Below are 24,449 nucleotides of genomic sequence, written 5' to 3' on the forward strand. Positions count from 1 at the left end.
TCATTAAATTAAAAATTTTTCTTCTCTTTACTAAGATACATTTTTTGCTTGGTTAGGTTTCTGTTTCTTTGAATGTATGGTAATCAGGAAAATAGCCTTGGCCAGATACATGAGCTGAAGGACAAATAATGCTCAATGTTTTCGGAACTTGAGGGAAAACTATTTCAGACTTTCAAAAACCTTAACTTTCAACCTTTAGGTAGGTTCAACTTAAAACTTCAGTATCCAAACACCAACATTATTGCCCTTCTATGAAATATTTCAAGTTCTTAACAGTCAGAATGTTGCAGTAGATACTGTGATTTGGTGCTAAAGGACTCCTCATTTTCTTGAGTAAATAAGACTTTAAGGATAATGTTCTTGAAGAGTATTTGAAAGGGGGTGCCTGGGTGGCTCAGTCGGTTAAGCGTCCAGCTCTTGGGCTGTGCACTGATGGTGTGGAGCCTGCTTGGGATATATTCTCTCTCTCTCTCTCTCTCTCTCTCTCTCTCTCCCTCTCTCCCTCTCTCCCTCTCTCCCCCCTCCTTCCCTCCCTCCCCCCTCCCCCCCTCTTGCCCCTCCCCTACTCACACTGTCTCTCTCAAAATCAATAAACTTAAAAAGAGTATTTGAAGGAACAAATGAAGCATCATCTTGTCTTTTTGAAGAATGGAATCACCCATTGTCTCCATTGATAATGCCATTAGAAATGTGTGTGTGTGTGTGCGTGCGTGCGTGTGTGTGTGTGTTGGGGGTGGATTGAGGTACTTGAGTTTCCAAGGATTTTTCAAGAATGTAATTGTACTTTAGTGCCATATATGATTGCCAGGAAGTTACTTTAGGTGAAATACTTACCTAATTACACCCGAAAATTGAATCTTGCAGCCATGATTCCATGTTAAGTAACATATGCTTGAGAAGCAGGTTTTCTTATGCTTCTGGATATAGGGACAAACCAGGAGCAGTAAGCTTAATAGTAAAAGGATTCTTCATTGTGCTCACCTGACCAGATAGGCTAGAAAAGCTTCTGGCAAGAAAGTAGGAGGCTTATATTATATTCCTCAATTTGGGTGGTGGATAAGAATGTTGAGAAACATTGATCAGTGGAGTAGCTAAAAAATATTTTTATAGGATAGATTCTTGTAATCACAATGGTAGTTTCTTATCTTTCTTACAGGTGTGGTAGTTGAGAAAACTTTTGAGACTTTAGGGTCGGTGTATATACAGTGTTATAGTTTGTCTTGTTATTTGTTCCTTCCTTAGTACAGAAACCCCTTTGTTACACATTACAGATGAAGTTTAATACATGTTGGCCATGCTTTTTTCTAGAGCTCTTTCCTAAATTTGCTGCTTCCTTCCTTGTGGCTTTTCAAAATCATTAAAGAAAAAAAATTTTCTTATAACAGTGCCTTATTTATTCTTTTATTTGTCATCCAAGCTAGTTATGCAGTACTATTACAGAACTTAGGTGATTGGCAGTTGAACTGGGTGTCTGGAGTAGCCAAAGTAGATTGTTTAAGATGCTATTCTAGAGACAGATGGTGTGGAATAGTCAGTGTCTGAATATTCATTATGTCTACATAAGCATTGTTTCTGTACTTGTATAGGATTTATAATGAAGGCTACCTTCCTTCTCATTATTCCTTCCCTTCCTACTCTTCTTTTTTCTATCAGTGTAAACCAGAATACAAGGTACCTGGACTTTATGTTATTGACTCTATTGTACGACAATCTCGACATCAGTTTGGTCAAGAAAAGGATGTGTTTGCACCCAGATTTAGTAATAACATCATTAGTACTTTCCAGAATTTATATCGTTGCCCTGGGGATGATAAGGTATGCTTTTTATTTTTTTTTTTTTTAAAGTCATTACGTTACCTTTTGGTCTTAATGAGACTCTGGATTATCTTAATTTATGATTTTGTTACCCTTTAAGTAATTTTGAATTTGAATATTTAGTTATTACACTATCCATGTTCTGAGATTCTTAGAATCTTCTGAAAGTGGAGAGATGTAGATGATTTTGCTAATTTTTAACTTATTGAAGCAGTTGGTTGGTGTTAAACTGGCTATAATAAGCTTTTGGAAATACACTAAAAGCTTATTTATTTGCACACAAAACTAATTCAGTGTTTTGATATTTGACCTGAGCTGATATGCACCTATTAAGTGTCTATGAAACATGGGTCTGCCAAGCAGTTGATAGAAAATAACTACATTTATTTTCTTATGGTGGAGTTTCACCAGTGCCAGAAACCACACTGCTGCCTGCCAGTCTGAGTGAATAAATATTCCATACCACATAAAAAGAAGGCTTTGGAACCTGACAGAGAATAAAAAAGTTTATGTGTGTCCAAAGATGTTAGAATTTTACTTATTTTGGATGCTAATTTGGAAATTTAGTAATCTCTTCTGATAGGTTGATTGCACTATTAAATTTTTAAAAAGTCATGTAAGATAAGGACTTTGTCCTGAAGTTTGTTATTTGTTTAAAAAATAAAGTTAAAATGACCTGTAAATACAGCTTTGGTGCTGAGATGAATCCTGATCACCTCAGCAGCCTGAACGCAGTCTCCAGCCAGCCCTAACCAGCGATCTCCTCAGACCTCACATAGAAGCTGGAACCTAGTTGCCATTCTTGCCTTTCGCTAAATGTGGCTTTCATTTGCCTTGTATATCTATCCAGATGAACCTTTTTTTCCAAGTGTGTTAAGCAAATGCAAAATTACAGAAACATGATTTCAGAGGTGGAAAGGACTACAGAAGTATTTTAATCCGTCCTTCCCATCCGCTGCTCAAATAGTCTCTGAAATGACTGTGCTAAGGCTCTGAAAGCAAAAAATTAAAATGTCATTTTTCTTTTTACCTCTAGAGTAAAATAGTGAGAGTATTAAACTTATGGCAGAAAAATAATGTGTTTAAGAGTGAGATTATTCAGCCTCTTCTGGATATGGCAGCAGGGATTCCTCCCCCGGTTGTCACACCTGTTTTGGCCAGTACTACTGCTGCTATGAGCAACACCCCAGGTATGTTCCTTCCTTAGAGATTTGTTCTCCGAATATTCTACTCTTGTTTTTCAGGTGATTATTCATATGTAAAATAACTGTTTGACAGTGCAGGAGAATTTATCTAGCATTAGATAACTGAAAGGAAATGTAATTTGAAGGAAAAATAAACTCAGATTTTATATTTGTGTGTAATTCTTTTCTAAAAATGTTTTAAATCCCTAGTAACAAATATAATGAATGTTGGGAAATTGGTTTGTCACTTAGGTTTTTTTCCTGGTTTAGGCTGCCTGTAGTCTTTTAAACTTGCATGTAAATCACCTCAATATTCCCAGTTTAGTAGGGGAACTTAATATTTATAAGGAACCCTGAAAAAATTATTTAATGGAGCCAAGAATACTTTCATAATAATCTGAAAATCCTGTTTTTTGAAGTATATTTAAATGACATTTAAAATTTATAATAATCTAAGTATTAACATTTGGTTTATATTTAGTTTTTGTTGTGTGTGTCTGTGTCTATACACTTATACATCCTTTTTTGTTTTTTGATTTTTAAGTTTATTTACTTAGAGCAACCAGGGGAGGAGCAAAGAGAGAGGGAGAGAGAGAATCTCAAGCAGGCTCTGTGCTGTCAGCACAGAGCCCAATATGGTCTATGAGATCGTGACCTGAGCTGAAACCAAGAGTTGGACATTTTAACTGAGCCATCAAGGTGTCCTCATATACATCCATTTTAAACAAAAATAGCTTTATATTATACATACTGTTTTATATTTTTTAAAATTATATTTTGAATATTTCCTCCTGTCATTGAATCTTCTTCTGTAGTAAGATTTTTAATGACTTCTAAGCATTGTAGGCTCCTTTAAAGTAGTAGCTTAGTTAATGAGGACAAGTATGGACAGATCCTTTTGGTATTTTTTTTCAACCTACCTAATTCTGTAATTATACAATAAAATAAAAACATTTATTTAAGTTTGTATATATTTTATAAAAGTGACAAAGCAAATCTCTCTACCTTTCCAAGTCTTATTTATTTACTTTACATATTTGTTTGGGTGGGTATGTTTTTTTTAAAAGGAACGCCTGTGACACCTGTTACTCCAGCCAATGTTGTCCAGGGTCTGCCCGATCCATGGGTATCTCAGATAACAAATACAGATACACTTGCCGCTGTAGCTCAGATCTTACAAAGTCCTCAAGGCCAACAGGTGAGCATTTTTTTTGTTACATGAACAGTGATTTAGAGCTCATTTTCATAATGTACCACCTAAATAATATGTGTTTTCTTATTCTGTAAAAATGAGATCACACTAGTACTCGGTAGCTTGCCTTTGTTTTAAATTTAGTAAAACATCGTTATATGTGCTGTTCTATAAACAAATGCATTTTACGCTAAAATATTGATTTAGCACCTAGTTTTTGCCAAACATTATTAGATGCTATTGTTACTCCTCTGACAAGACAGGGAGGTCTTCTGTCTTGGGAAAGATGTCTTTCTTAAGCATAAAACTTTATTTAGATAGTGACACATAAGTTAAAACAGTGAATTTTTAGAGGGACTAGGTTTCGGAGAAGGGGTCAGAACTAGGGAGGGTAGCCAAGAGAAGGGGTTTTTGAGGAGTGGCATTTGAAATGAGACTTTGAAATGGAACTAGTCATGGTAGGATTTGAAGATAGCTCATTCTTAGCATCTCCTTTTTTTTTTTTTTAACCTGTCCTTTAAAAACCAAATTTATGATGATCTGTGCAATAAAATCCCCCAAACTCTTTTTCCAGATATTCATGAGATTTCAGCCACCTGTAAGTTTTTGTTTAAATGTCACCTCACTAAGTCCTTTAAAAAGTGATTTAAAACTGCACATTCTTAACGGCACATTCTTGCACCCCCATACTTCTTTTTCCTATCACCTGCCTGCCTTCTTTCTTTCTTTTTTTTTTTTTAAAGTTTATTTTAACTTATTTTGAGAGAGAGCGTGTGTGCAAGCAGGGGGTGGGCATGGAAAGAAAGAATCCCAGGCAGGCTCCACACTGTCAGTGCAGAGAGCAGTACGAGACTCGATCCCACAAACCATGAGATCATGACCTGAACTGAAGTCAAGAGCCGGATGCCTAACTGACTGAGCCACCCAGGCGCCCCTTTTCTATTACATTATATAATCTATCTTGTATTACATTGTATAATTTACTTATTTTGTTCATTCTCTGTCTCTTCCCACTGGAATGTATGAAGGACATACATACAGAAGGACGAGGAGTTTTTTGTTGTTTCGTTCACTCATGTATCTCCGGTATTTAGGTAGCAGATGGTCAGTACATTTTTTAGAATGAGTGAGTAGTGAGTGTATAGAGCATAACAATGCTGGGTACACAAAAGATCTTTTAGAGTTGAGATGTCTGGAGGATAAGATGGCCTGTGTATAGAAGTTAACGATGACAAATCTGAAATGGTAGACCTAAATGTGGGACATGGGTTTCAAAAGACAGAAATGGTGGGCTGAAAAAGAAAGGGCTTAGCAGTGTGGAATCGCCACAGATTTTTATGTTGAAGTCACACGATCTGAACGGTACTTTAATGGATGAGGGGGGAAAGAAGCCTAGAGATAGCAAGTAGTGGTAACAGTGATAAAGGAAAGGAAGTAATGAATATGTGAAAATAGAGTAGTAGACTCTAAAAGGACAGTCTCAGAAAAAAGGGACTATTCTAGAGTTTTAAACGTGTAAAAACGAATTGGGAAACTGAATTGGGTATTAGATAAAATTATCAAATTATTAATTTTATTTTGTGATAATGATGTTTTGAAAATAATTCATAAAGAAAATGTTCTCATTTAAAAGACACCTATTAAAATAAATAATTTTGGCAGGAGAAGTGATTTTTCCAGAAGAAATAGTACAAAGAATTTCCAGATGAAATAGTACAAAGAAAGTTAAGAAGACACAGTAATTGGTAGAATATGAAGTCTGAGTAGAGGGAAAAGTAGGATGCTGCGGTGCTTTGAACCTGACTGAAACAGTAACAGTGCTGTGTGGAAAAATGGGGATGTCAAAAGAGATGTGTAAACCAGAAAATATGATATTAACCCCCTTCACTCCCCCCCCCCCCCCCGCCTCCGCCCCACCCTTCCTCCTCTCCCTACTTTTCATCCTCCTTCCCCCTCCCTCCCTCCGTCCTGTGTGTTCTGGAGCAGTAACTCAGCTGTCATATATTTTTGTATTACTTTCTTTGCTCTCCCATTACTAGCTTGTAGTAGTTGTTTATTTGATAGCCAGATGACTCTAGATTGTTTCTTATGTTGCTGTTTTTAGATAGGCCTGAAATTACTTACTTTCATCTTGGAAGGGTTTTGTACCTTCTCCCACTGTAAATTGATCTTCACTTAAACAGTACACATTCATTGTTTCTATTTTGAAGTGATAATTCTCAGATTTAACCCAGGTTTAGTTCTTGATTAGGAAAGTATTAATTACTTGTAAGATGTACGTAGGGTTTATCTAACTATGAAATATCTTCAGGATCTTAACTGTTGTTTCTGCTTTTCCAAGGATGAGTGAATAGGGGGAACAGGGATTTGCTTTCAATAGTTGTTGGCACTATTCACCTTTAATTTCCTTACTTCGAGACTGCTCCAGGGGACAGATTTCTTACTTTTTCTGCTTTCAGGAGATGTGTTATCTGATGATAAATCTGAAAGATAGCAGAAGCAATTGTCACTTGTTCTTTTACAGAGATGAAGGAGTTTATTGAAGAAGGAATGAAAAGCTTAATGAAAAAAAAATCAGTCTGTGTATGATGAGTTCTTTACCTGTTATGATATGACCACTTTATTAGGCTTAAAGTTCAAGACTTCCCAGAAGCACAGAAGACCTATTAAGGATTTTTTTTAAATCTTTTTTTTTTTTTAATTGTTGTTTTGAGTTCATATAAATTTTTATTTTTCCAAAGACTGTAGGATGTAGAATTTTATTGACTGAAAGTTTTAGGTGGGTATTCTTACAAATAAAACTCAGCATGTGTTTGTAATGACTTTTCCTTTTTTCCCTTCCAGCTTCAGCAGTTGATACAAACTTTACAACTCCAGCAGCAGAAGCCTCAGCCTTCTATCCTGCAGGCCCTGGATGCGGGGCTGGTTGTGCAGTTGCAAGCTCTCACGGCCCAGCTGACGGCGGCAGCTGCAGCGGCCAACACCCTGAACCCCTTAGAACAGGGGGTGTCTTTCAACAAGGTAGAGATTACGTTATCGGATCTGTTCTGTATGAAGTGTTCAATTGTATATGCTATCGTGTGGATTCTAAGTCTGTAGACTACGTTTTATTATAGAACTATTATAATATGCATTGGACTGTATAAGACATTATGAATTTTACAAAAAGTTTAGGCTTCCGAAAGAACTCCACTTAAAACATTTAGAATATTCTCTTTTAACTGAAGTTAACTAGTTGGTAAAATTGTTTTTTCACCGTTGAGGCAAATGATAATTTTCTGAATTTTTGAATTTCTTTTATGGATGTTACAAATACGCTAATTTTCATGTTCTATGTTGTAAAATTTTAACTCGCTAAAATTATAATTGTTCAAAATGTGGAAATTCAAAGGAGCACTTCTCTACAAGTTGTCAATATGCTGTAATATTATGATAAATTGAGGCCTGACTATAAAGAATAGTGGTTTTAAAGTTGAAAATCATTCATGTGTAATTTATTGTGTTAGCCTCAATAGTCTTGTTAATTATGGGACTATTAAGATACCTTGGAAGTATTACCCATATTATTTGTGCTTCTGCTGCTGTATTTTTTAAGGAAAACAGATGTTGATTTGTTTTGTTATTAGACTTTTTTAGCTAGCACCTTAGTCTGAAAGTAAATAGCTAAACCACATAAAAAAACCTTTAAATCGGTCATGTAAAAGATAGTAGAGCATCCTAAGAAGAGAAATGTACTAGGAATAGATCCATTGATTATAGTTGCAGATGTTTTTCAATCAAGCTTTATTCTCATTGGGAAGCCACTTAAATATTTTAATCCCAGTCTTTTATAAAGCATCAGTATTTATTCCGTGTGTGGTGATTTGTTTTGTTACATAAGGCAGTGTATGTCAGAGTACTTTAAAATAAAGATCCACGCAGTTAAATGCTTTGTTGTAGCATAACATAAGATTATATAAAACATTTTTGTATTAAATGGTACAGGTAAATTAATGGGATGTTATTGATGTTCAGAATAGCATTAGTAACATACTTTCATGTGAAGCACTTTTTAATTTGTCTTTCTCTTTTTTTTTCCTCCCCCCGCCTCCCCACCACTTAGAAGTTGATGGATAGGTTTGATTTTGGGGAAGATTCTGAGCATAGTGAAGAACCCAAAAAGGAAATTTCAGCTTCTCAACTGTAAGAATTCTTTCTTTATAGCTATAAACTATAACTATAAACTATAAACATTGGATGGGACATTGCCTCCTGAACCACCAAGTGTACTGTGAATAAGTTGGGATATAATTTCAGGTTGTTGAGCACTCACACTACAGAAAGATGGTGGGTAGGGTTTTGTCTTGTTGCCTCCCTCTATTATTTGGACTCTCAGATCTTTGCAAATATTTGGGATATATCAAAATTCTTTACAGGGAAATTGATAGATGTTGATAAATTTAGTTGTGATATTTTCTGTATTAGGCTTTATGTTATTTAATTCAGTTGTAAGAATATTTTAAATAATAGGAAAGAAGCTTGCTTCTAATGTCAATGACTACTTCTAGGAAGTCTGTCAGATTCTGGGAGTGTTTCTGACTAAGCAGGAGTAAGGATTAGGACTGTAGGGACTTCGGTTTTTTTTAAAGATATGGATTGTATATTTTTATTTAGTGTTTTTTGTTTTTCTCAAACAGTTCTGTGCAGCCCTAGGTTCTTGTGGGTTTGAGAAAAGACCAGTGGGGAAGAGGATGTTGGAGAGTGGGGGTGTAGAAGTTGGGGGTTTGGAGGAGGGGTGATGAATGGGGAGAACACCTCTGGGAATCTTGTTTTAAGCAGAGGTTATTAATTTTATATATTGGGATAACATTTTTAAAAAACACTTATATACATAAAAATACAAATATATCCTTTTGGTAAAGATATTCTTGAAAAATTAAAAACTAATGTTTTAGATTGTGAATTATAAAGTTAGAGGAGAAATATTTAAGATCATGTTAGATCAGTCTCCTGAACAATGTAAGAATCTCCTTTAATGGTTCTGATAAGGTGTTTTGTAATGTTTCATTTTTATGCCTTATATGATGAGAAGTTAAATAATTTCTTGTTACTGAGTCTTGTATGATTTACTTAACACACACTGATCCGTTTGGCATTCTGAAGCAAGGAAACAAATTTGCTCCATTATCTTTTGAGACATAGCCTTTCAATATTTGAAGTTAGGTATCATTCTTCCCCTTAGGTTTATTTGCTCCAGATGAAGTACACTTTTTTTCAACTGTTTCAAGACTTCTCACCATCCTGATTGCCCCTTTTGGGATGCCCTCTTTTTTGTTCATGTCTTACCTTGTGGCACCCAGAATTCCAGGTGTATTCCAGGTGTGAATTTCCCAGAGTATAGTTAAATTATTATTTCCTCTTACCTAAATACTGTTTCTGTTAACATACCTAATAATTTGAATGCTTTTCTAAAGAAAGCAGATTAGTTTTATAAAGTTTATGGTCAATTACAATTGTAGATTTCACATGTACTGATTGATAGACCGTTTCTCCCGCTATCTTATAGAGAAGGAGTTAAAGTGACAATGTTTAAATACATTTAACTGTTTTCATGTGTTTTCATTGAGATTTTCTTAAAATGCTCTAATGTAAAAAATACTAATTTATATGCATTTAATAGCTTGAGACCATAATAACAGATCTTCCATCAGAGTATCTTTAACATGTTATCCATCTATTGAAAGACTATTGGAGAGGATCTTTCTATTTTAACATATTAATGTTCTGAGGTATTCCATTTTCTCTTAATATTTCAAAAGTAAACGTTGTAGTAAAGTACGTTTCATTTAATTGGCATTGGGGAGTTGAATATTCACTTATTTTCATATTATCTTTACTGGGTTTTAAAATGTATTTCCATTTATTTTTTTCTTCTAGTTCTCATGTTTCAGAATCTGTGAACAATTCAATTTTTCATCAGATAGCAGAACAACTACAGCAGCAAAACCTTGAACATCTCAGACAGCAGCTCCTGGAACAGCAACAGCCTCAAAAGGTTTATAACTCCATCTTGTGGTCTTTAGAGTTATTGCTGCCTGTGTTCTGTAAAATGTTGTTTCTCAAGGATGGTGGTTTTTCTTCAACTTTATTACAAGATCAGCCTTTTCAGAACCTTTATATTTTTTGTTACCAGAATGTGTTCTGGATATATGCATGTGCTCGGTACACTCGAGGTGGTGTTCTCATATTACAACTTGAAACTTCACGTGCTTTCCTCTCCGCTCAATTCCCAATCAAACAAGGTCATGATGATTTTGCTTCTGTTGATGGTGATGATGGCAAAATAGATTGCTATTTTTTAAAAATTAGGCTATTATCGTGTGGCAGGAGGTTTGTGAGGCATGATAACATTTAATGCTGTGAGATAGATTTTTGATGCCCATTGTACATTACAGAAGGTTGTACCTTAGTGAAATGAAACATCCATTGCAAAAATATACAGCTGATATCATATATCATTAGTCCTAAGATGCATCATTATTTTATGTATGGCTAAGAATTTTTAATCACTTCAAAAGTACAACATCCCATGGAGTTACAAGAATCCTATAAATTACAGGGATAATATATGAAGAAGAATCATATCTTAGAATTGATAAAGTGGCAAAGGCAGGGTTAATCCATTACAAAGCCTATTTTTGCTCTATATGAGAAATACAGATATAAACTGTTTAAATAAGACTGTTTTCAAATCTCCCCCCCCCCACCCAATCACACTTTTTCCTAGTAGCTAAACGTTTCGGGGGCGCCTGGGTAGCTCAGTCGGTTGAATGACCAACTTCGGCTCAGGTCATGATCTCGCGGTCCGTGAGTTCGAGCCCCGCGTCGGGCTCTGTGCTGACTGCTCCGAGCCTGGAGCCCGCTTCAGACTCTGTGCCTCCTTCTCTCTCTGCCCCTCCCCCACTCATGCTCTGTCTCTGTCTCAGAAATAAACAAACATTAAAAAAAAATTAAAACTTTTTGGCACTAAAATAATAGTATAAACATTTTTAAAAGACGAGTGATACGTTGTTAGACAAATGATATATACGAGATGAACAAAAAAGCATCTGACCTCAAGTAGTCTCTTCTCTAATGGACCACATACATCTGTATGAACACAGGGAAGAATTCTAGTTCCTGTGATGGTAGAGGTGCAAGTGAAGGACAGTAGAAATAAGACAGAAGAGTTACTTAAAAAAAAATTTTTTTTAATGTTTATATATTTTTGAGAGGGAGACTAAGCACGAGCAGGGGAGGGGCAGAGAGAGGAAGACACAGAATCTGAAGCAGGCTCCAGGCTCTGAGGTGTCAGCACAGTGCTCAACGCAGGGCTCGAACCCGTGAACTGTGAGATCATGACCTGAGCCCAAGTTGGATGCTTAACTGACTAAACCACCAGGTGCCCCAAAGGGAAGAGTTATTTTAGATTAAAGGTATGGCAGACATTTGAGACACTGCTGGGATCTGAACTTATCTTTTTCATGCAAACAGTAAACATAAAATGGACATTAATGGTATTTGCTAGGTTGGAACTTACACCTGGAGTTATGAGAATGGAATTCTGCAGTATTTTATGTCAGGCAGATAGGTCTGCCTGAGCATTCAGAGACTTAAAGGTAGAGTACAATGCAGAACATTTGGATGTTGTTTAAAGAAAAGCACAAGTTGTAAATCAATGGAAAAAAACAGGTTGTCAGTGATATAATAAAAAATCACAGAGCTGTCAAAGAGACGGGATAATAGTGAAGGAAAAGTTTATCCAAACAACAGATTTGTCCGGCTATAAATGTGACGGTTTTGATTGTCTTAGATCTAGTTTCATTTTAGAAGGTTTAACAGAAGCAGTAAAATGAAGGTAGTACTTTTAAAATTAGCACCCACATTATTGAAGTGAAAATTACTAGAAACTTGAGAGAGGGCTATTCTGTTTGAAGAATCTTACCAACTAAAGAAAAACAGAACTCTGGTCTCTTAGTTAATTATCCTATACATTATCTCCACAATTTATTTGTTTTCCTCCACAGTTTTAAAGGATACAGTAATATCCTTTTTTTAAATTTTTTTTTAATGTTTGTTTATTTTGGGGGGAGAGAGAGCACGAACAGGGCAGGGGCAGAGAGAGGGAGACACAGAATCCAAAGCAGGCTCCAGGCTCTGAGCTGTCAGTACAGAGCCTGATGCAGGGCTCGAACTCAAAAACCACAAGAACATGACCTGAGCCTGAAGTCCAACACTCAACCAACTGAGCCACCCAGGCATCCCAGTAATAAGATCCTTTTGAAAGAAGTAGATGTTCTTAAAAGCTTCTGTTGTTCAAAAATGAGTGTTAAAGAAAGGGAGTCGTGGAATAAAAGCAACTTTTCTAATACATCAGGTGGATAATGTTCAAAACCTATGGCAAATTTAGAATCAGAAAGTGTATCAACAGAGTAACCATTCAATTTAATAAAGTGTGTAATTGGCAAACCAGTTGCCTTAGTGTGTTTAAGATAGGGTGACATGTGCAGAAAAAGGAAGCATTTTGTTCACCAGTGAGCTCATTTTGGCGGCCTAAAAGTTTTTATGTCTCAGAGAAAAGAATAGGATTGCTGGTGCCACCCCATTCATTGCAGCCCTGACCACACCTGCATGTAGGTTGAGATCTTGTGTCCCTAACAAGAGAAAACCACTGAAAACAGAGCCCTTCCAGGGAGTGACCAAATTGTGAAGGGAGTGATAGTCATGTCAGAAAGGGAATGATTGCTGTTGTCTTGAGTAAGTTGTAGATCATGATATTGGTAATTGTTTTATCAGGATATTCAAAAGATGTCAGGACAGCTATAGCTCAAAATGAAATGCTGACAATGAAAATAGTATGACTAACAAAAAGGGCTTTTAGAAGAATGTTAGGAATAAAACAATTAAGGAAGATTCAATTAAGAGCTGTCATTATGTAACTTACTTGGATTCAGTAATTTTTTATATAGGAGAATATATGGACAAAGTAAATTGAACATGATGAAACCTAAGATGGGTGATAGTATTAAGAGCCTGGAGTTGATGTCTTGGCTCACATAAATTGCATTTCATGGTCCTGAGGTTGTAGGATTATAGCATAGCATATGGGGATTTCAGTAAAGCCTTTGATGAAGTCTTTTCCTGTCACTGATACAGAAAAAAGTGGAGGAATGGGGATCTATAACTGACTAAAATGTGACACTTAAGTTTTTATTTTTATTTATTTTTAATGTTTATCTAGAGAGAGAGTGTCTGCAAAAGTGAGGGGAGGGACAGACAGAAAGGAGAGAATCCCAAGCACGTTCCACACTGACAGCTGATCAACACAGGGCTCGATTCCACAAACCATGAGATCATAACTTGAGTCGAAATCAGCAGTTGGACGCTTAACCCATGGAGCCATCCAGGCATCCCTCAAAATGTGACCTTTAATGAGTGTTAATCCAATCTTGAAAAAAGTCTCTACTAGCTGCCATTAATCCTCTTCTATTTTTTTAGTATTGATGCTTTACATGAGGACCTCATTGAAGAAAGTTGAGATGTATACCAGGACGTATACTAAAGATGTATACCAGTATATCAGAAAAACAGTCATTTGCCACCTGGGTCCAATGGATCCTTTTTAAATAAACTTGGCATCATCTTACAGATAATTTACAGAAGTGAGGCTAAAAGAGATAGGGAAGAAAACTTCATGAGCAATTTTAATATATGTAATTGAAATGCTACCAATTAAATTCAAATGTCTCATGTTCTTGGGGCACCTGGGTGACTAGGTTAAGCATCCTACTCTTGATTTCTGCTGAGGTCATGATCTCAGGTTTGTGGGATTGAGCCCCACTGCAGGTTCTGCACTGACATCAAGGAGCCTGCTTGGAATTCTGTCTCTCCCTCCCTCTCTCTCTCTTCACCCCTCCCCTGCTCTGTCTCTCTCAAGATAAATACACCTGAAAAAATGTCACACGTTCTTTTAGCAAAATAGAACAGTCCAGGTGCTTGTTGCACAATGGTGCAAGATAAAGTTCTTCTAGTTATGTGACTAAGTAGATGAAAAGACCCTAGTTTTGTTCTTAGAGACAATTTTTCTGCCATTAGTTTTGGAGTTTGAGAAGTACATTTAGGATGTGGTCGTCTGAAAACTCATAGTCTCCTATTTCACTTAGATACTAAATTTCACCATCATCATTGGAGTCTAGAATGCTGCTCTTTCTTTGTGTTCATCTTTATTTTGTGTAATAATTATGAACTGTGTTCCTCTATCACTTTTCTTCTCTTTGCCATTATGTACAGAAATGGAAAAATCTAAATATTCAACCGTGTTCCAAGGAGAGCTTAAAAGCAGACTACAGAGATAGTGTCTCCGTTTTTATTTATACCTTGAAATATACAGTATTTTTAGTAACGCAGTAAAACTGGATGATGATGATTTTATTGCACTGTTAAATTACCCTTCTTGACAGTTAATTTGCTTTTGCTTGTGTGTATTATTTTAGTTGTGTTTTTTTTTTTTTTTTTTTTTTTTTTTTTTTTTTTTTGAGAGAGAGAGAGAGAGAGTGAGAGAGAGCATGAGTGGACGAAGGGCAGAGAGAATCTTCAGCAGGATCCATGCCCTGCATGGTCGATCTCATGACCGTGAGATCATGAGTTGAGCCGAAATCAAGAGTCAGATACTTAACTGACTGAGCCACCTAGGTGCCCCTATTTTAGTCTTTCTTGAAATAATTGGGAACAATTGATGAATTAGAATAATTGTTAGGATGATGAAATAGCAAAATGTTTCAATATATATAGGAATATAAGACCTCTAAGATCCCAAAATATATTTTAGATATAAAAAAGGATCTAGTGGACTTAATGCTGCTAATTGCAAGATAATAGGATGAATTTTAGTTGAATTTTTAATGTAAATTTTCTCTTCATTCTTCACAAGACCTTTAAGAAAGAATAAAGTTCATGAAATCACAGTCTTTCCAAATGGGTAAAACTCAAAAAAGCAACCCAGAAACTAAAATTAGTTGTGGTGGATCTTGGTGGTTATACCAAGAATTAAGCATTAAATAGAAAAATAGGGTGAAAAACAAGGGTGGGTGGATACAAAGCTTAAGATAAATGGAGAAGTAAGAAAAATCTGATGTGAAGAAAATATGCGTACTGAATCAGGACCGAATATGAGACTCAGGATGGAATTGATTATTCCTTGCTGTGTTAAAAATTCTATTGTTAGTATACTGTTGTAAAGACCTAAGCCAGGACTGTGCTTAAAAGGTTTTTGTTTGATTTGTTCTGGAAGAATATGCTTGCTTACTGACATTTTGGCCAGTACTGTGGTATGTGGTAGGTGTTTCACAGAAGTCTTCTAATTCCAACTTCAGCTTTATTTCTCAATCTTGAAAATGTTAGTTATTCTTATAGAACCTGTTCTTCGTAAAATAAGAGACTTGAAACGGTTCTTTAAATGCTCTTTTTGGCTCTTAATTTTTATGTTTTTTTTTTTCTTTCAGATTAAATGTCATTAGAGTAAGATTTTTTTTTTTTCCCCCTTAACCGTTACTCAGGGTGTGCCTGGTTGGCTCACTCAGTTAAGCATCTGACTTCAATTCAGCTCAGGTCAAGATCTCGCGTTTCGTGGGTTTAAGCCCTGCATCAGGCTCTGTGCTCACAGCTCAGCCTGGAGCCTGCTTTGGATTCTGTGTCTCCCTCTCTCTCTCTGCTCCTCCCCTGCTCATGCTCTGTCTCTCTTTCTCTCAAAAATAAATAAACATAAAAAATATTAAGATATAATTGACATATAACTATGTAAGTTTAAGGTCTACAACATCATGATTTGATAGATTTATGTATCCCAATTAGCTGACACCTCTATCATGTCATAAAACGGTCATTTCTTTTTGTGGTAGGAATGGTTAAGATCTAGTCTGTGAGCAACTTTGAAATTTATAACGTAGTCACTATGCTGGTATTCCTCTTACAGATGGGACTGAAGTTCACAGTTCAAGTAACTTGTTCACAATCACAGAGTCTGTAGCAAGGGAACAGACTTTTTGAGTTGCTCTTCTCTGTTAATTATTACAGTAACTCCCAGCTTGTGTACTGCCAGGAACTGTTTTTACTGATCTTCAACACCTGTGAAGATGTTTTAGGAAAGTGTATGTAGGGAGACGTTTTCATAATTAGTTTCCTCATATTTGGTTAACACCATAGTATATGTAATTGCTGAATCAGGTTCATACTAATAAATATCACATAAGCAGTGTCGCTATATCATGTTGCTGTAAATCTAGTCCCAGCAAAAAAAAGGGGGGTAAGAAGTGTTCAAATTAAAGTGTTCCTTTAATTAGTCTTCATTGCCTAACTTTTGTTAGTTTCAGAAATGTTTTATATATCAGAGTAATTCTTAATATTATTTTGCAAATTTCTAGAGATGGAGGTTGAGGAAGGCCCAAGTTAGGAACTGTTTTACGAGATCAGTTAATTTGATAATGGTATTTGAGCTTTGCTTTTCCTTTATACATGTAATATATGACTTTGTTCCTTAATATACAATATTTTAATATTAAAAGTATTACAGCATTTTAACTTATAGCATTTTATAAAAATGCTAATTGCCATTGAAATTCTGGATTCATTTAACTTAGTGGCATTATATATCATTCATGATATAATCCCTTTATTTTTGAAAGTATAATGTTTATATTTTTCCACAGGTTAAAAATTTGAACACCTACTTGCTCTTACCATTCCATTCTAATATATTCTTTTCACTCATTTACGGAGATGTCCCATGCTCTTATGTAAACTTGGATTTCTACAAAACTGTAATTTTAGGTTTATTAACATGGGATTTCTATATGTGTTGGGCTCCTTTTTAAAACTTTAATTGTGATATTTGCATGTCTAAATTCTTTTGTAATAATATGCATACTTTCCTAATGTTTGTGTGTTTGTATCCATTCTCAACAGGCAACCCCTCAGGATAGTCAGGAAGGAACATTTGGATCAGAACATTCAGCATCACCATCACAAGGGAGCAGTCAACAGCATTTCCTCGAACCTGAAGCAAATTTGGATGATTCTATAGATATTCAGCAACAGGTAAAAAGTAAACATTTCTCTGGGTCAAAAAATTTTTTAATTACTTAGAGAAAAATATAAAATGTAATAATTTTTATCGTATGTAAAATATTTTTATGTAAAATAATGGTACTGTCCTAAGTATTTTTTCCTCACACTTAAGCTCCACACTAACCATTTTACTATTAGGCATTGATGCTACTATGGTGAATATTTTGTAAGGCAGAATTGTCAATATATACTGAAATTTCAATCAGACATTTTGTTTGCCCTTCTTTTGACTTTCAAGGACATGGATATAGATGAAGGGCAAGATGGAGTGGAAGAGGAGATCTTCGAACAAGAAGCAAAAAAAGTGGCTGTTCGCTCAAGATCAAGAACACATTCACGATCTCGTTCAAGGTTCTACAATAATACTTAAGAATAGCTGTGTGTGAACTTTTAAAAGTTGGCTCTGTTTCCTTGTATCAATAGTAAAGGAAATGTATTTCTTAGAGTGACATCTTATAGTCTCTCAGAAAGGAGTAGAGTATCAAAAACAGAAAAATACTTTTTTCTCTTTTTAATCAGATATATCTGTTGCCATTTATTTGAATAATATACATTAATTGCAGCCATATCATAAGAATGGGATTTTGGATTATACCTGATTTTAGTTAGTAATATTATGATGACACCCAGCTTAGGATATTATTGCCTCTGAAAACTGTTAAATCAAACTATAGAGGAACAGTATTAGAAATTCCATTATAATCCTTATATTTTGTTTCATCTTATAATACCAAAAATGATCATAAAAATAAAGCTATAAGAATTATCTTTGTAAACATTAAACATAGTATCAAATTGTAAAATATATAATTTTTCTTTGTGAGTTTCTTTTGTGGGCTTTTCAACATAGCTGAGACTCATTAATGTACATGCTTATTCAGATTTGAGTTGAAGATTCCTTAACCTGTTAATTCTCATGTACATAAACATTGTTTTTACTGCATACTGTCTTAAAACTTAAAGTCATTAGTTTCCAATATAATATACCCTATTTTTTGCACATTAATACCCCTGAGAATCTGAACAATATATGCTGGAAGAGGGGCAGTATCTGACAACTTTTTCAGTCATTTCTTATATGTTTCAAGAAGTTATTTGTATTTACCTCTTATAAACGAGAACCTGTCAGTTCACCCTTCTCTAGACCCATCTCAGTCATTGAATAATCTTGCTAAAGCAATGACAGTGTTAGAGCTGAAATCTTAGCAGATACTTTGTCTTAATAATATCTCCTTATTAAGCATGTTGAAGCAGTGCAGTGGCTATGGTTGATAGGAAAAAAAGAAACAGTGTTTCCGTATCACCTTATATTCTAAAGTCAAGCACCTTGAAATTTGAGAAGTGAAAAACTTAAAAGCAGAATTCTTTAATAGCTAATGGTCTGTTGGAAACATTCTCTCTTCTCTCATTTTAAAAGTGTAACATCTTACTCACGTAAGGAATCTTTTTATTTCTTCAGACTTTTATCCCTATTCTTAACTTTTGTTTGAAAAATGAGTTGGAAGAGACTAAGGAAAGTAAGGCCCTTAGTGGAGTCTCATTCTCTTCTTCCCGGTCTCAGTTAGAATCATTGCAAGCAAACATCTATTACTAGTGTGAGCCTGAGCAGTACATAGATTTGAGAAAATGCCTGTTTACTTCACTATACTTAAACATTTTTTTAAGAGGTAGCTAAATATAAGACATCCTTGTGTGTGTGTGTATTTTGTTCTTACCTAGAAGTGAGAAATTTGATAGAAGAATAATACTGTCATTAGAAGTAAAATAAGATTTTTTTTTTGGTAGATCGCCAAGGAAACGAAGGTCTCGGTCGCGATCTGGTTCTCGAAAGCGTAAACACAGAAAGCGATCACGCTCACGCTCAAGAGAAAGAAAGAGGAAATCATCACGTTCATACTCAAGTGAAAGGAGAGCAAGAGAAAGGGAGAAAGAACGACAGAAGAAGGGATTACCTCCAATTAGATCTAAAACATTAAGTGGTAAGTGACATGCTTTTACAAAGCTTTGGTTTCAACAAATATTAAGAAAATAATCAACTGCTAAAGTTAACTGTATTTTTAGACTAAGAAACCAGAGTCGTTTGGTAAATGAATAATTTTATCCTTGGTTTTTGTAACATGAGAGAGTAGGAAAGAAAAGGAAGAGCAGGTTCTACTGAAACATATCACTGAGAATTCATTTTTTTTTTTTTTAACGCAAGTTAGAAAATTTAGAACTTTAATGGTATATAAAGTGGATTCGGCCTACTGTCTATTACTTGGACACTGATTTCTATTCATAGTGTTGTAACCAAGTATGACCACCAGGTTTGGGGAGTAATTATTGAAAGAATCATGTAAATTTTACTGCTAATTATAAACTTACTGGATCAGCTCTGAGGGAGAGATTCCCATTGTACAAACTTTCCCTCCTTTACGTATTAATCTGTAATGTATAATTATAACAAATTTGGTGATTGTGAGAGTTTGTGGGAGAGTTCACTTGGTGGGCATATGAGTAGTAATTAGTGCCAGATTCTTCCTGAAGATTCCTAGTGAGTTGTGATTTCTAAGGTGAACAAACAGACTGCAGAGGGGCAAAGTACATGAAATGGAATAAATTATCATTCTCTTAACATCAGAGAATCAGCTGAACACTTATCTGGTTGTCTGGTTTCTCGAGGTTTCCAAATAAATTCTTTGCCATGAGGTAAATAATTGGTATAACTTATCCCGGAGCATCCTGGAAATCTAGGCTTATAATTAAAGGCAGCATCCATCTTACTAAGTTCTGGCAGTTTGAGCAAGCTGATCTTGCCAGAATCTTACATGATTACAAAAGTAGGTATTAATTTAATCATGTCGATATTCCTAACTCTAAAAGTTTCTGTTTGTCACTTCAGGGTGAGAAACCAAATTCAAACATTTTAGTGCTGTCTGATAAAGAAATACCATCAAAGGTGTGACCATAAAATCTCTGTTGTGCCTCCTCCTGTGATTACTGTTAGGACATTCAGAATCACCAGTTTTAGGATAGGGCTTTTACATTCAGTCTCTTTCATTTAGTTCCTCACTTTACCTGTCATATTACAGCTGCTACCATTTACATAGTTAGTGACCATGGAGTTTATTTTCTATTATGATGGGGGTTTTTTGTTTGTTTGTTTGTTTGTTTGTTTGTTTGTTTGTTTTTATGGGTAAAACACAGTAAGAAGATTCAGAAAGTACATAAGAAAACACAGTGAAAAGTAGGGGCACCTGGGTGGCTCAGTCGGTTAAGGCTCCGACTCCAGCTCAGGTCATGATCTCACAGTTTGACAGTTCGAGCCCCGCGTCGGGTTCTGTGTTGACAGCTCAGAGCCTAGAGCCTGCTTCGGATTCTGTGTCTCCCTCTCTCTGCCCCTCCCCTGCTCTCTCTCTTTCTCTGTCTCTCAAAAATAAACATTTAAAAAAAAAAAAAAAAAAAAGGAAAGAAAATACAGTGAAAAATATGTCCCTCATTTTTTTTTACCTGAAAACTCTCCTTACCCTGAAGCAATCTCAATTTCATGTGGCCCAGCACATTTTAAACACTTAAGATAGTATTTCTCTACCATTGATTCTTAGAACACAAGCGTATTTGTGACTAGTTCAGTGGATATGAAACATCAACAAGCAGTAATGTTCTAGGAATCTATGTCCTCTCCTCCTGGGATGAGGGAGATTGATTATTGCTTTTTGGATTTAAAAAAAAAAAAAAGTTGTCTGTGGGAAAAATTTGTAGAGAGACTACCTTGAAACAGAGGAAACATGGAAAATATGTCAGGGAGATTAAGTTAAAGCAGCTGTGATGTGGTAGACAGAATAATGAAGAGGTGGGAACTCTTCAGTGAAAGAGGTCCAGAAATTTCCTGAGGGTTTGTGGTAGGTTGAAAAATGGTCCTCCAAAGATACTCACATCCAGATCCAGATCCACGTGGTAAAAGGGACTTTGTAGATCTGATTAATCAGGATCTTGGGGTAAGAAGATTAACTCAGGTTATCCAGAAGGACCCTTCTGTGTAATCCAGGGGTCCTTTTAGGAAGGAAATAAGAGAGTCAGAAAAGGTGATGTGAAGAGGGAAGGAGAAAGATGAAGATAGGTGAATGCTCAACTGTTGGCTTTGACGATGGAAGTTGGAGTCATTGAGCCAAGGAATGCAGACAGCTTGTAGAAGCTAGCAAATTCTTCCCTAGAGTCTTCAGAAAGAATGCAGGCTTGTTGACGCATTTTAGACTGCCAGAACTGTAAGGGAATACATTTTTGTGTTTTAAGCTACTAAGCTTGTGATATTTTGTTACAGAAATAGAATAAAACTAACATATTGCTCCTGGAGACTTTTATTGAATATTATGTGTGTATAGGGTGAGAGTATGTGAGGGAAAGAATGCTACCAGGGAGTCCGTTAGCTGAACGATTCCTAAAGCTAACATTGGTCTGGAGAACATTTGAGTTCGAATAAACTGTAATAAAGAGACCTGGTTGAAAACCTTCGTTCAGTAGAGATCTTGCAATGGTCACGTCTTAGGGCGGCACTGAAATTAGCTATAGAGTAAAACCTGCTGTAGGCCTGCCCTGTAATAGATAAAAAAAGCATCAAAAAGCTGGAAACTTCGTGTTTAAAAATGACATTGGTTTAATCTAAATTTATTGAAACTCCACAAACACATCAGCTGTTGTTAACGTTTTACAAGTAAGTGTCTTCAGGAAAAGAAAATGTTCATGGACGCGTGAACCGTACAGCTTAAAGTAGGTAAGATGTCTCATGTGTAGCTTTGTTTCTTAAAGGGAAGTGGTTTCCCATAAAGTATCTTTTAAGTTTTTCATGATAACAGGTTCTAATTCAGCCTTTTCCCTTTTATATCTCCATGCAAATTATTTCCTTAAGGATAAGGTGCCATCTTCAAATTCAGCTGTTGATTAGAAAGAAACATCCACTTAATCATTCCAGCAGAGAAAGATTAAAGGTACACAGCTAGGATTGCAGTGAAGTGTTTTTGTGACTTTGTTGCACATTAGAATTACCTACAGAATTTTAAAACTCCCAATACCCATCTGTCACGCCCCATCTTTTAGAGTGAAACCCAGGTATCCACAGGTGATTTAAGTGTACAGCCAAGCTTGAGAACAGGTAACACACAAGAGGTTGATTCATAATAGATGTGAATGGATACCTGGGATTTTAGTTCATTTTAAGTGTAGCAGATAAAAATGTCACTTAAGTTTTAAATATGCATCTTAAATTATTGTTCTTAGTGCTTTTTCCTCAGCTGCTTGCAAGAAGTAACTGTGTCTGTGTGATTTAGAACGTTTGTCTCTTTTATGTCTTGACAGTATGTAGTACTACTTTATGGGTTGGTCAGGTGGATAAGAAGGCAACCCAGCAAGATTTAACCAATCTGTTTGAAGAGTTTGGACAGATTGAATCCATTAATGTAAGTATCACTTCTTACACAATAGTTTATATAGAGGATTTTCACCCATACAAAGACTCACTTTGGTTCGTAATTAGCCCAGTAGTGTCCTTTTTAATATTGCACATCTTTACAAAGATTATTTGACTTTAATCATTTCGTGTTTATTTCTGCTGCTTTGTTTACCTCAATTAATTTTGCCTACGTAGTGGAATTCTAACAAAATATTCTTAGGGGTTTTATAGCAGTATAGCACTTGGTTCCTAAAGTCATCAGATGTTTGGGTTAGCAGGAACCCTATGTGTGACCTAGTTTAATTCCTTTTCTTTTTTTAAATAATGAAAATGAGGAAACTTGAGTCCCAGAATTGTAATCACCTGCACATGAGCACATAGCTAGTACTGGAGACACAGTTGGACTTGGGGACCCAATCTTTTGCCAGTCCACTCCCCTTTCCCCATCTCCCTCTGAGGCAAGAAAATCTGTGTGGCCACTGCATCTCCAGTAACTTGACCATAACTCACTCCTCAACTCAATTCTTGCAGTGCTTTGGCCCCACCCAGTCTCCCTTCTTTGAGTATTTGCTTCTTCCTGGAGGTCTGTTGTGTTTCCCTGGGGCTAAAACTGAGTAATGGAATGTTTTATATTTATTTGCTTGTTTAAGGAGCTTTCTGATTCATTAGCCCTCTGATTTTATTCACTGTTCTACTTTTATGTCTGTTTGAACCTTTTATCATTATTTACCGGGAAATTGGCTGATTTTCCTTTCTAGTCTTAGATCCCAACATTTTTTAAGTGGCCAAATTTGACTTTTCCACATTAGTAACAGCACTCTTCATATGAATTGACCATTTCATATACTACTTTCGACTATATATGATCTGTTTGGAATCTCACAAGAAGCTGGTTAAGTAATTCCCATGTTGTTATTTTACCAGTGAGGAATCTAAGTGATTCACCTGAGTTGCACAGACAATAAATAGATGATTGATTGATGTTTCAACTTAGGAGTTTCATATTCCTCTTTCTACACCATGAGAATGTTACAGGCATTTCTTAATCTTTTGTCTTTTTAAATTTCACCTGTCAAAACATGACTGTCATAGCCCTTCCTTGATCATATAGCCTCTGATTTTGTTTCTGATTTTCTCTTAGCCGAGATATCAGAAATGTATTGACATTTGAAAAAATAGGGATGTGCAGGATCAGTGTCTTTAGGTTCTTATCACGGTGTCCCAACTTAAACAGGTGATTCTAATGCAGAGTCAGGAATCATTGCTCTGAATAGATCGTGAATCCAAGTAGCATTTGGATTGTCATAATACTTGCGACATTTGTAGTCTTTCTTGTTCCACACTCATTTGGGCATTAGTTTGCCTTGTCTCTTCCCCTCTTCTTTATTGCCTTTTTTTTTTTTTTAACATTTTTATTTAATTTTGAAGAGAGAGAGAGAGAGAGAGAGAGAGAGAGAGAGAGAGAGCTCGCGTGCGAGTGGGGGAGGGTCAGAAAGAAATGGAGACACAGAATCCGAAGCAGGCTCCAGGCTCTGAGCTGTCAACAGAGAGCCCAACATGGGACTCAAACCCACGAACTGAGAAATTATGACCTGAGCAAAACTTGGATGCTTAACCTGCTGAGCCACCCAAGGCGCCCATGTATTACCTTTAAAGAGCATACTGCTTATAAACAGTAGGCACCGAGTTATTT

General features: G+C 35.8%; 1 protein-coding gene across 7 annotated transcripts in view; it reads left to right on the top strand.

Annotated features, from left to right (window-relative positions):
- Positions 1 to 24,449, top strand: part of SCAF8 (SR-related CTD associated factor 8) — a 198,071-nt gene that overhangs the window by 50,985 nt on the left and 122,637 nt on the right. For 6 of the 7 annotated variants that reach the window (XR_007152313.1, XM_047859614.1, XM_047859611.1 and 3 more), the window contains 10 exons: positions 1,654 to 1,815; positions 2,852 to 3,005; positions 4,067 to 4,197; positions 7,036 to 7,212; positions 8,294 to 8,373; positions 10,108 to 10,225; positions 17,170 to 17,301; positions 17,570 to 17,682; positions 19,117 to 19,310; positions 22,663 to 22,763. Coding sequence is in view for 6 of the 7 variants with exons in the window: in XM_047859614.1 (XP_047715570.1) it covers positions 1,654 to 1,815; positions 2,852 to 3,005; positions 4,067 to 4,197; positions 7,036 to 7,212; positions 8,294 to 8,373; positions 10,108 to 10,225; positions 17,170 to 17,301; positions 17,570 to 17,682; positions 19,117 to 19,310; positions 22,663 to 22,763 (1,362 nt within the window). In the remaining variant the exon portion in view is untranslated. The remainder of the gene's footprint in view (positions 1 to 1,653; positions 1,816 to 2,851; positions 3,006 to 4,066; positions 4,198 to 7,035; positions 7,213 to 8,293; positions 8,374 to 10,107; positions 10,226 to 17,169; positions 17,302 to 17,569; positions 17,683 to 19,116; positions 19,311 to 22,662; positions 22,764 to 24,449) is intronic. The other variant, XM_047859612.1, reaches the window with a different exon arrangement.

Source organism: Prionailurus viverrinus, chromosome B2, assembly GCF_022837055.1.
Source record: "Prionailurus viverrinus isolate Anna chromosome B2, UM_Priviv_1.0, whole genome shotgun sequence".
Classification (NCBI taxonomy): Eukaryota; Metazoa; Chordata; class Mammalia; order Carnivora; family Felidae; genus Prionailurus; species Prionailurus viverrinus.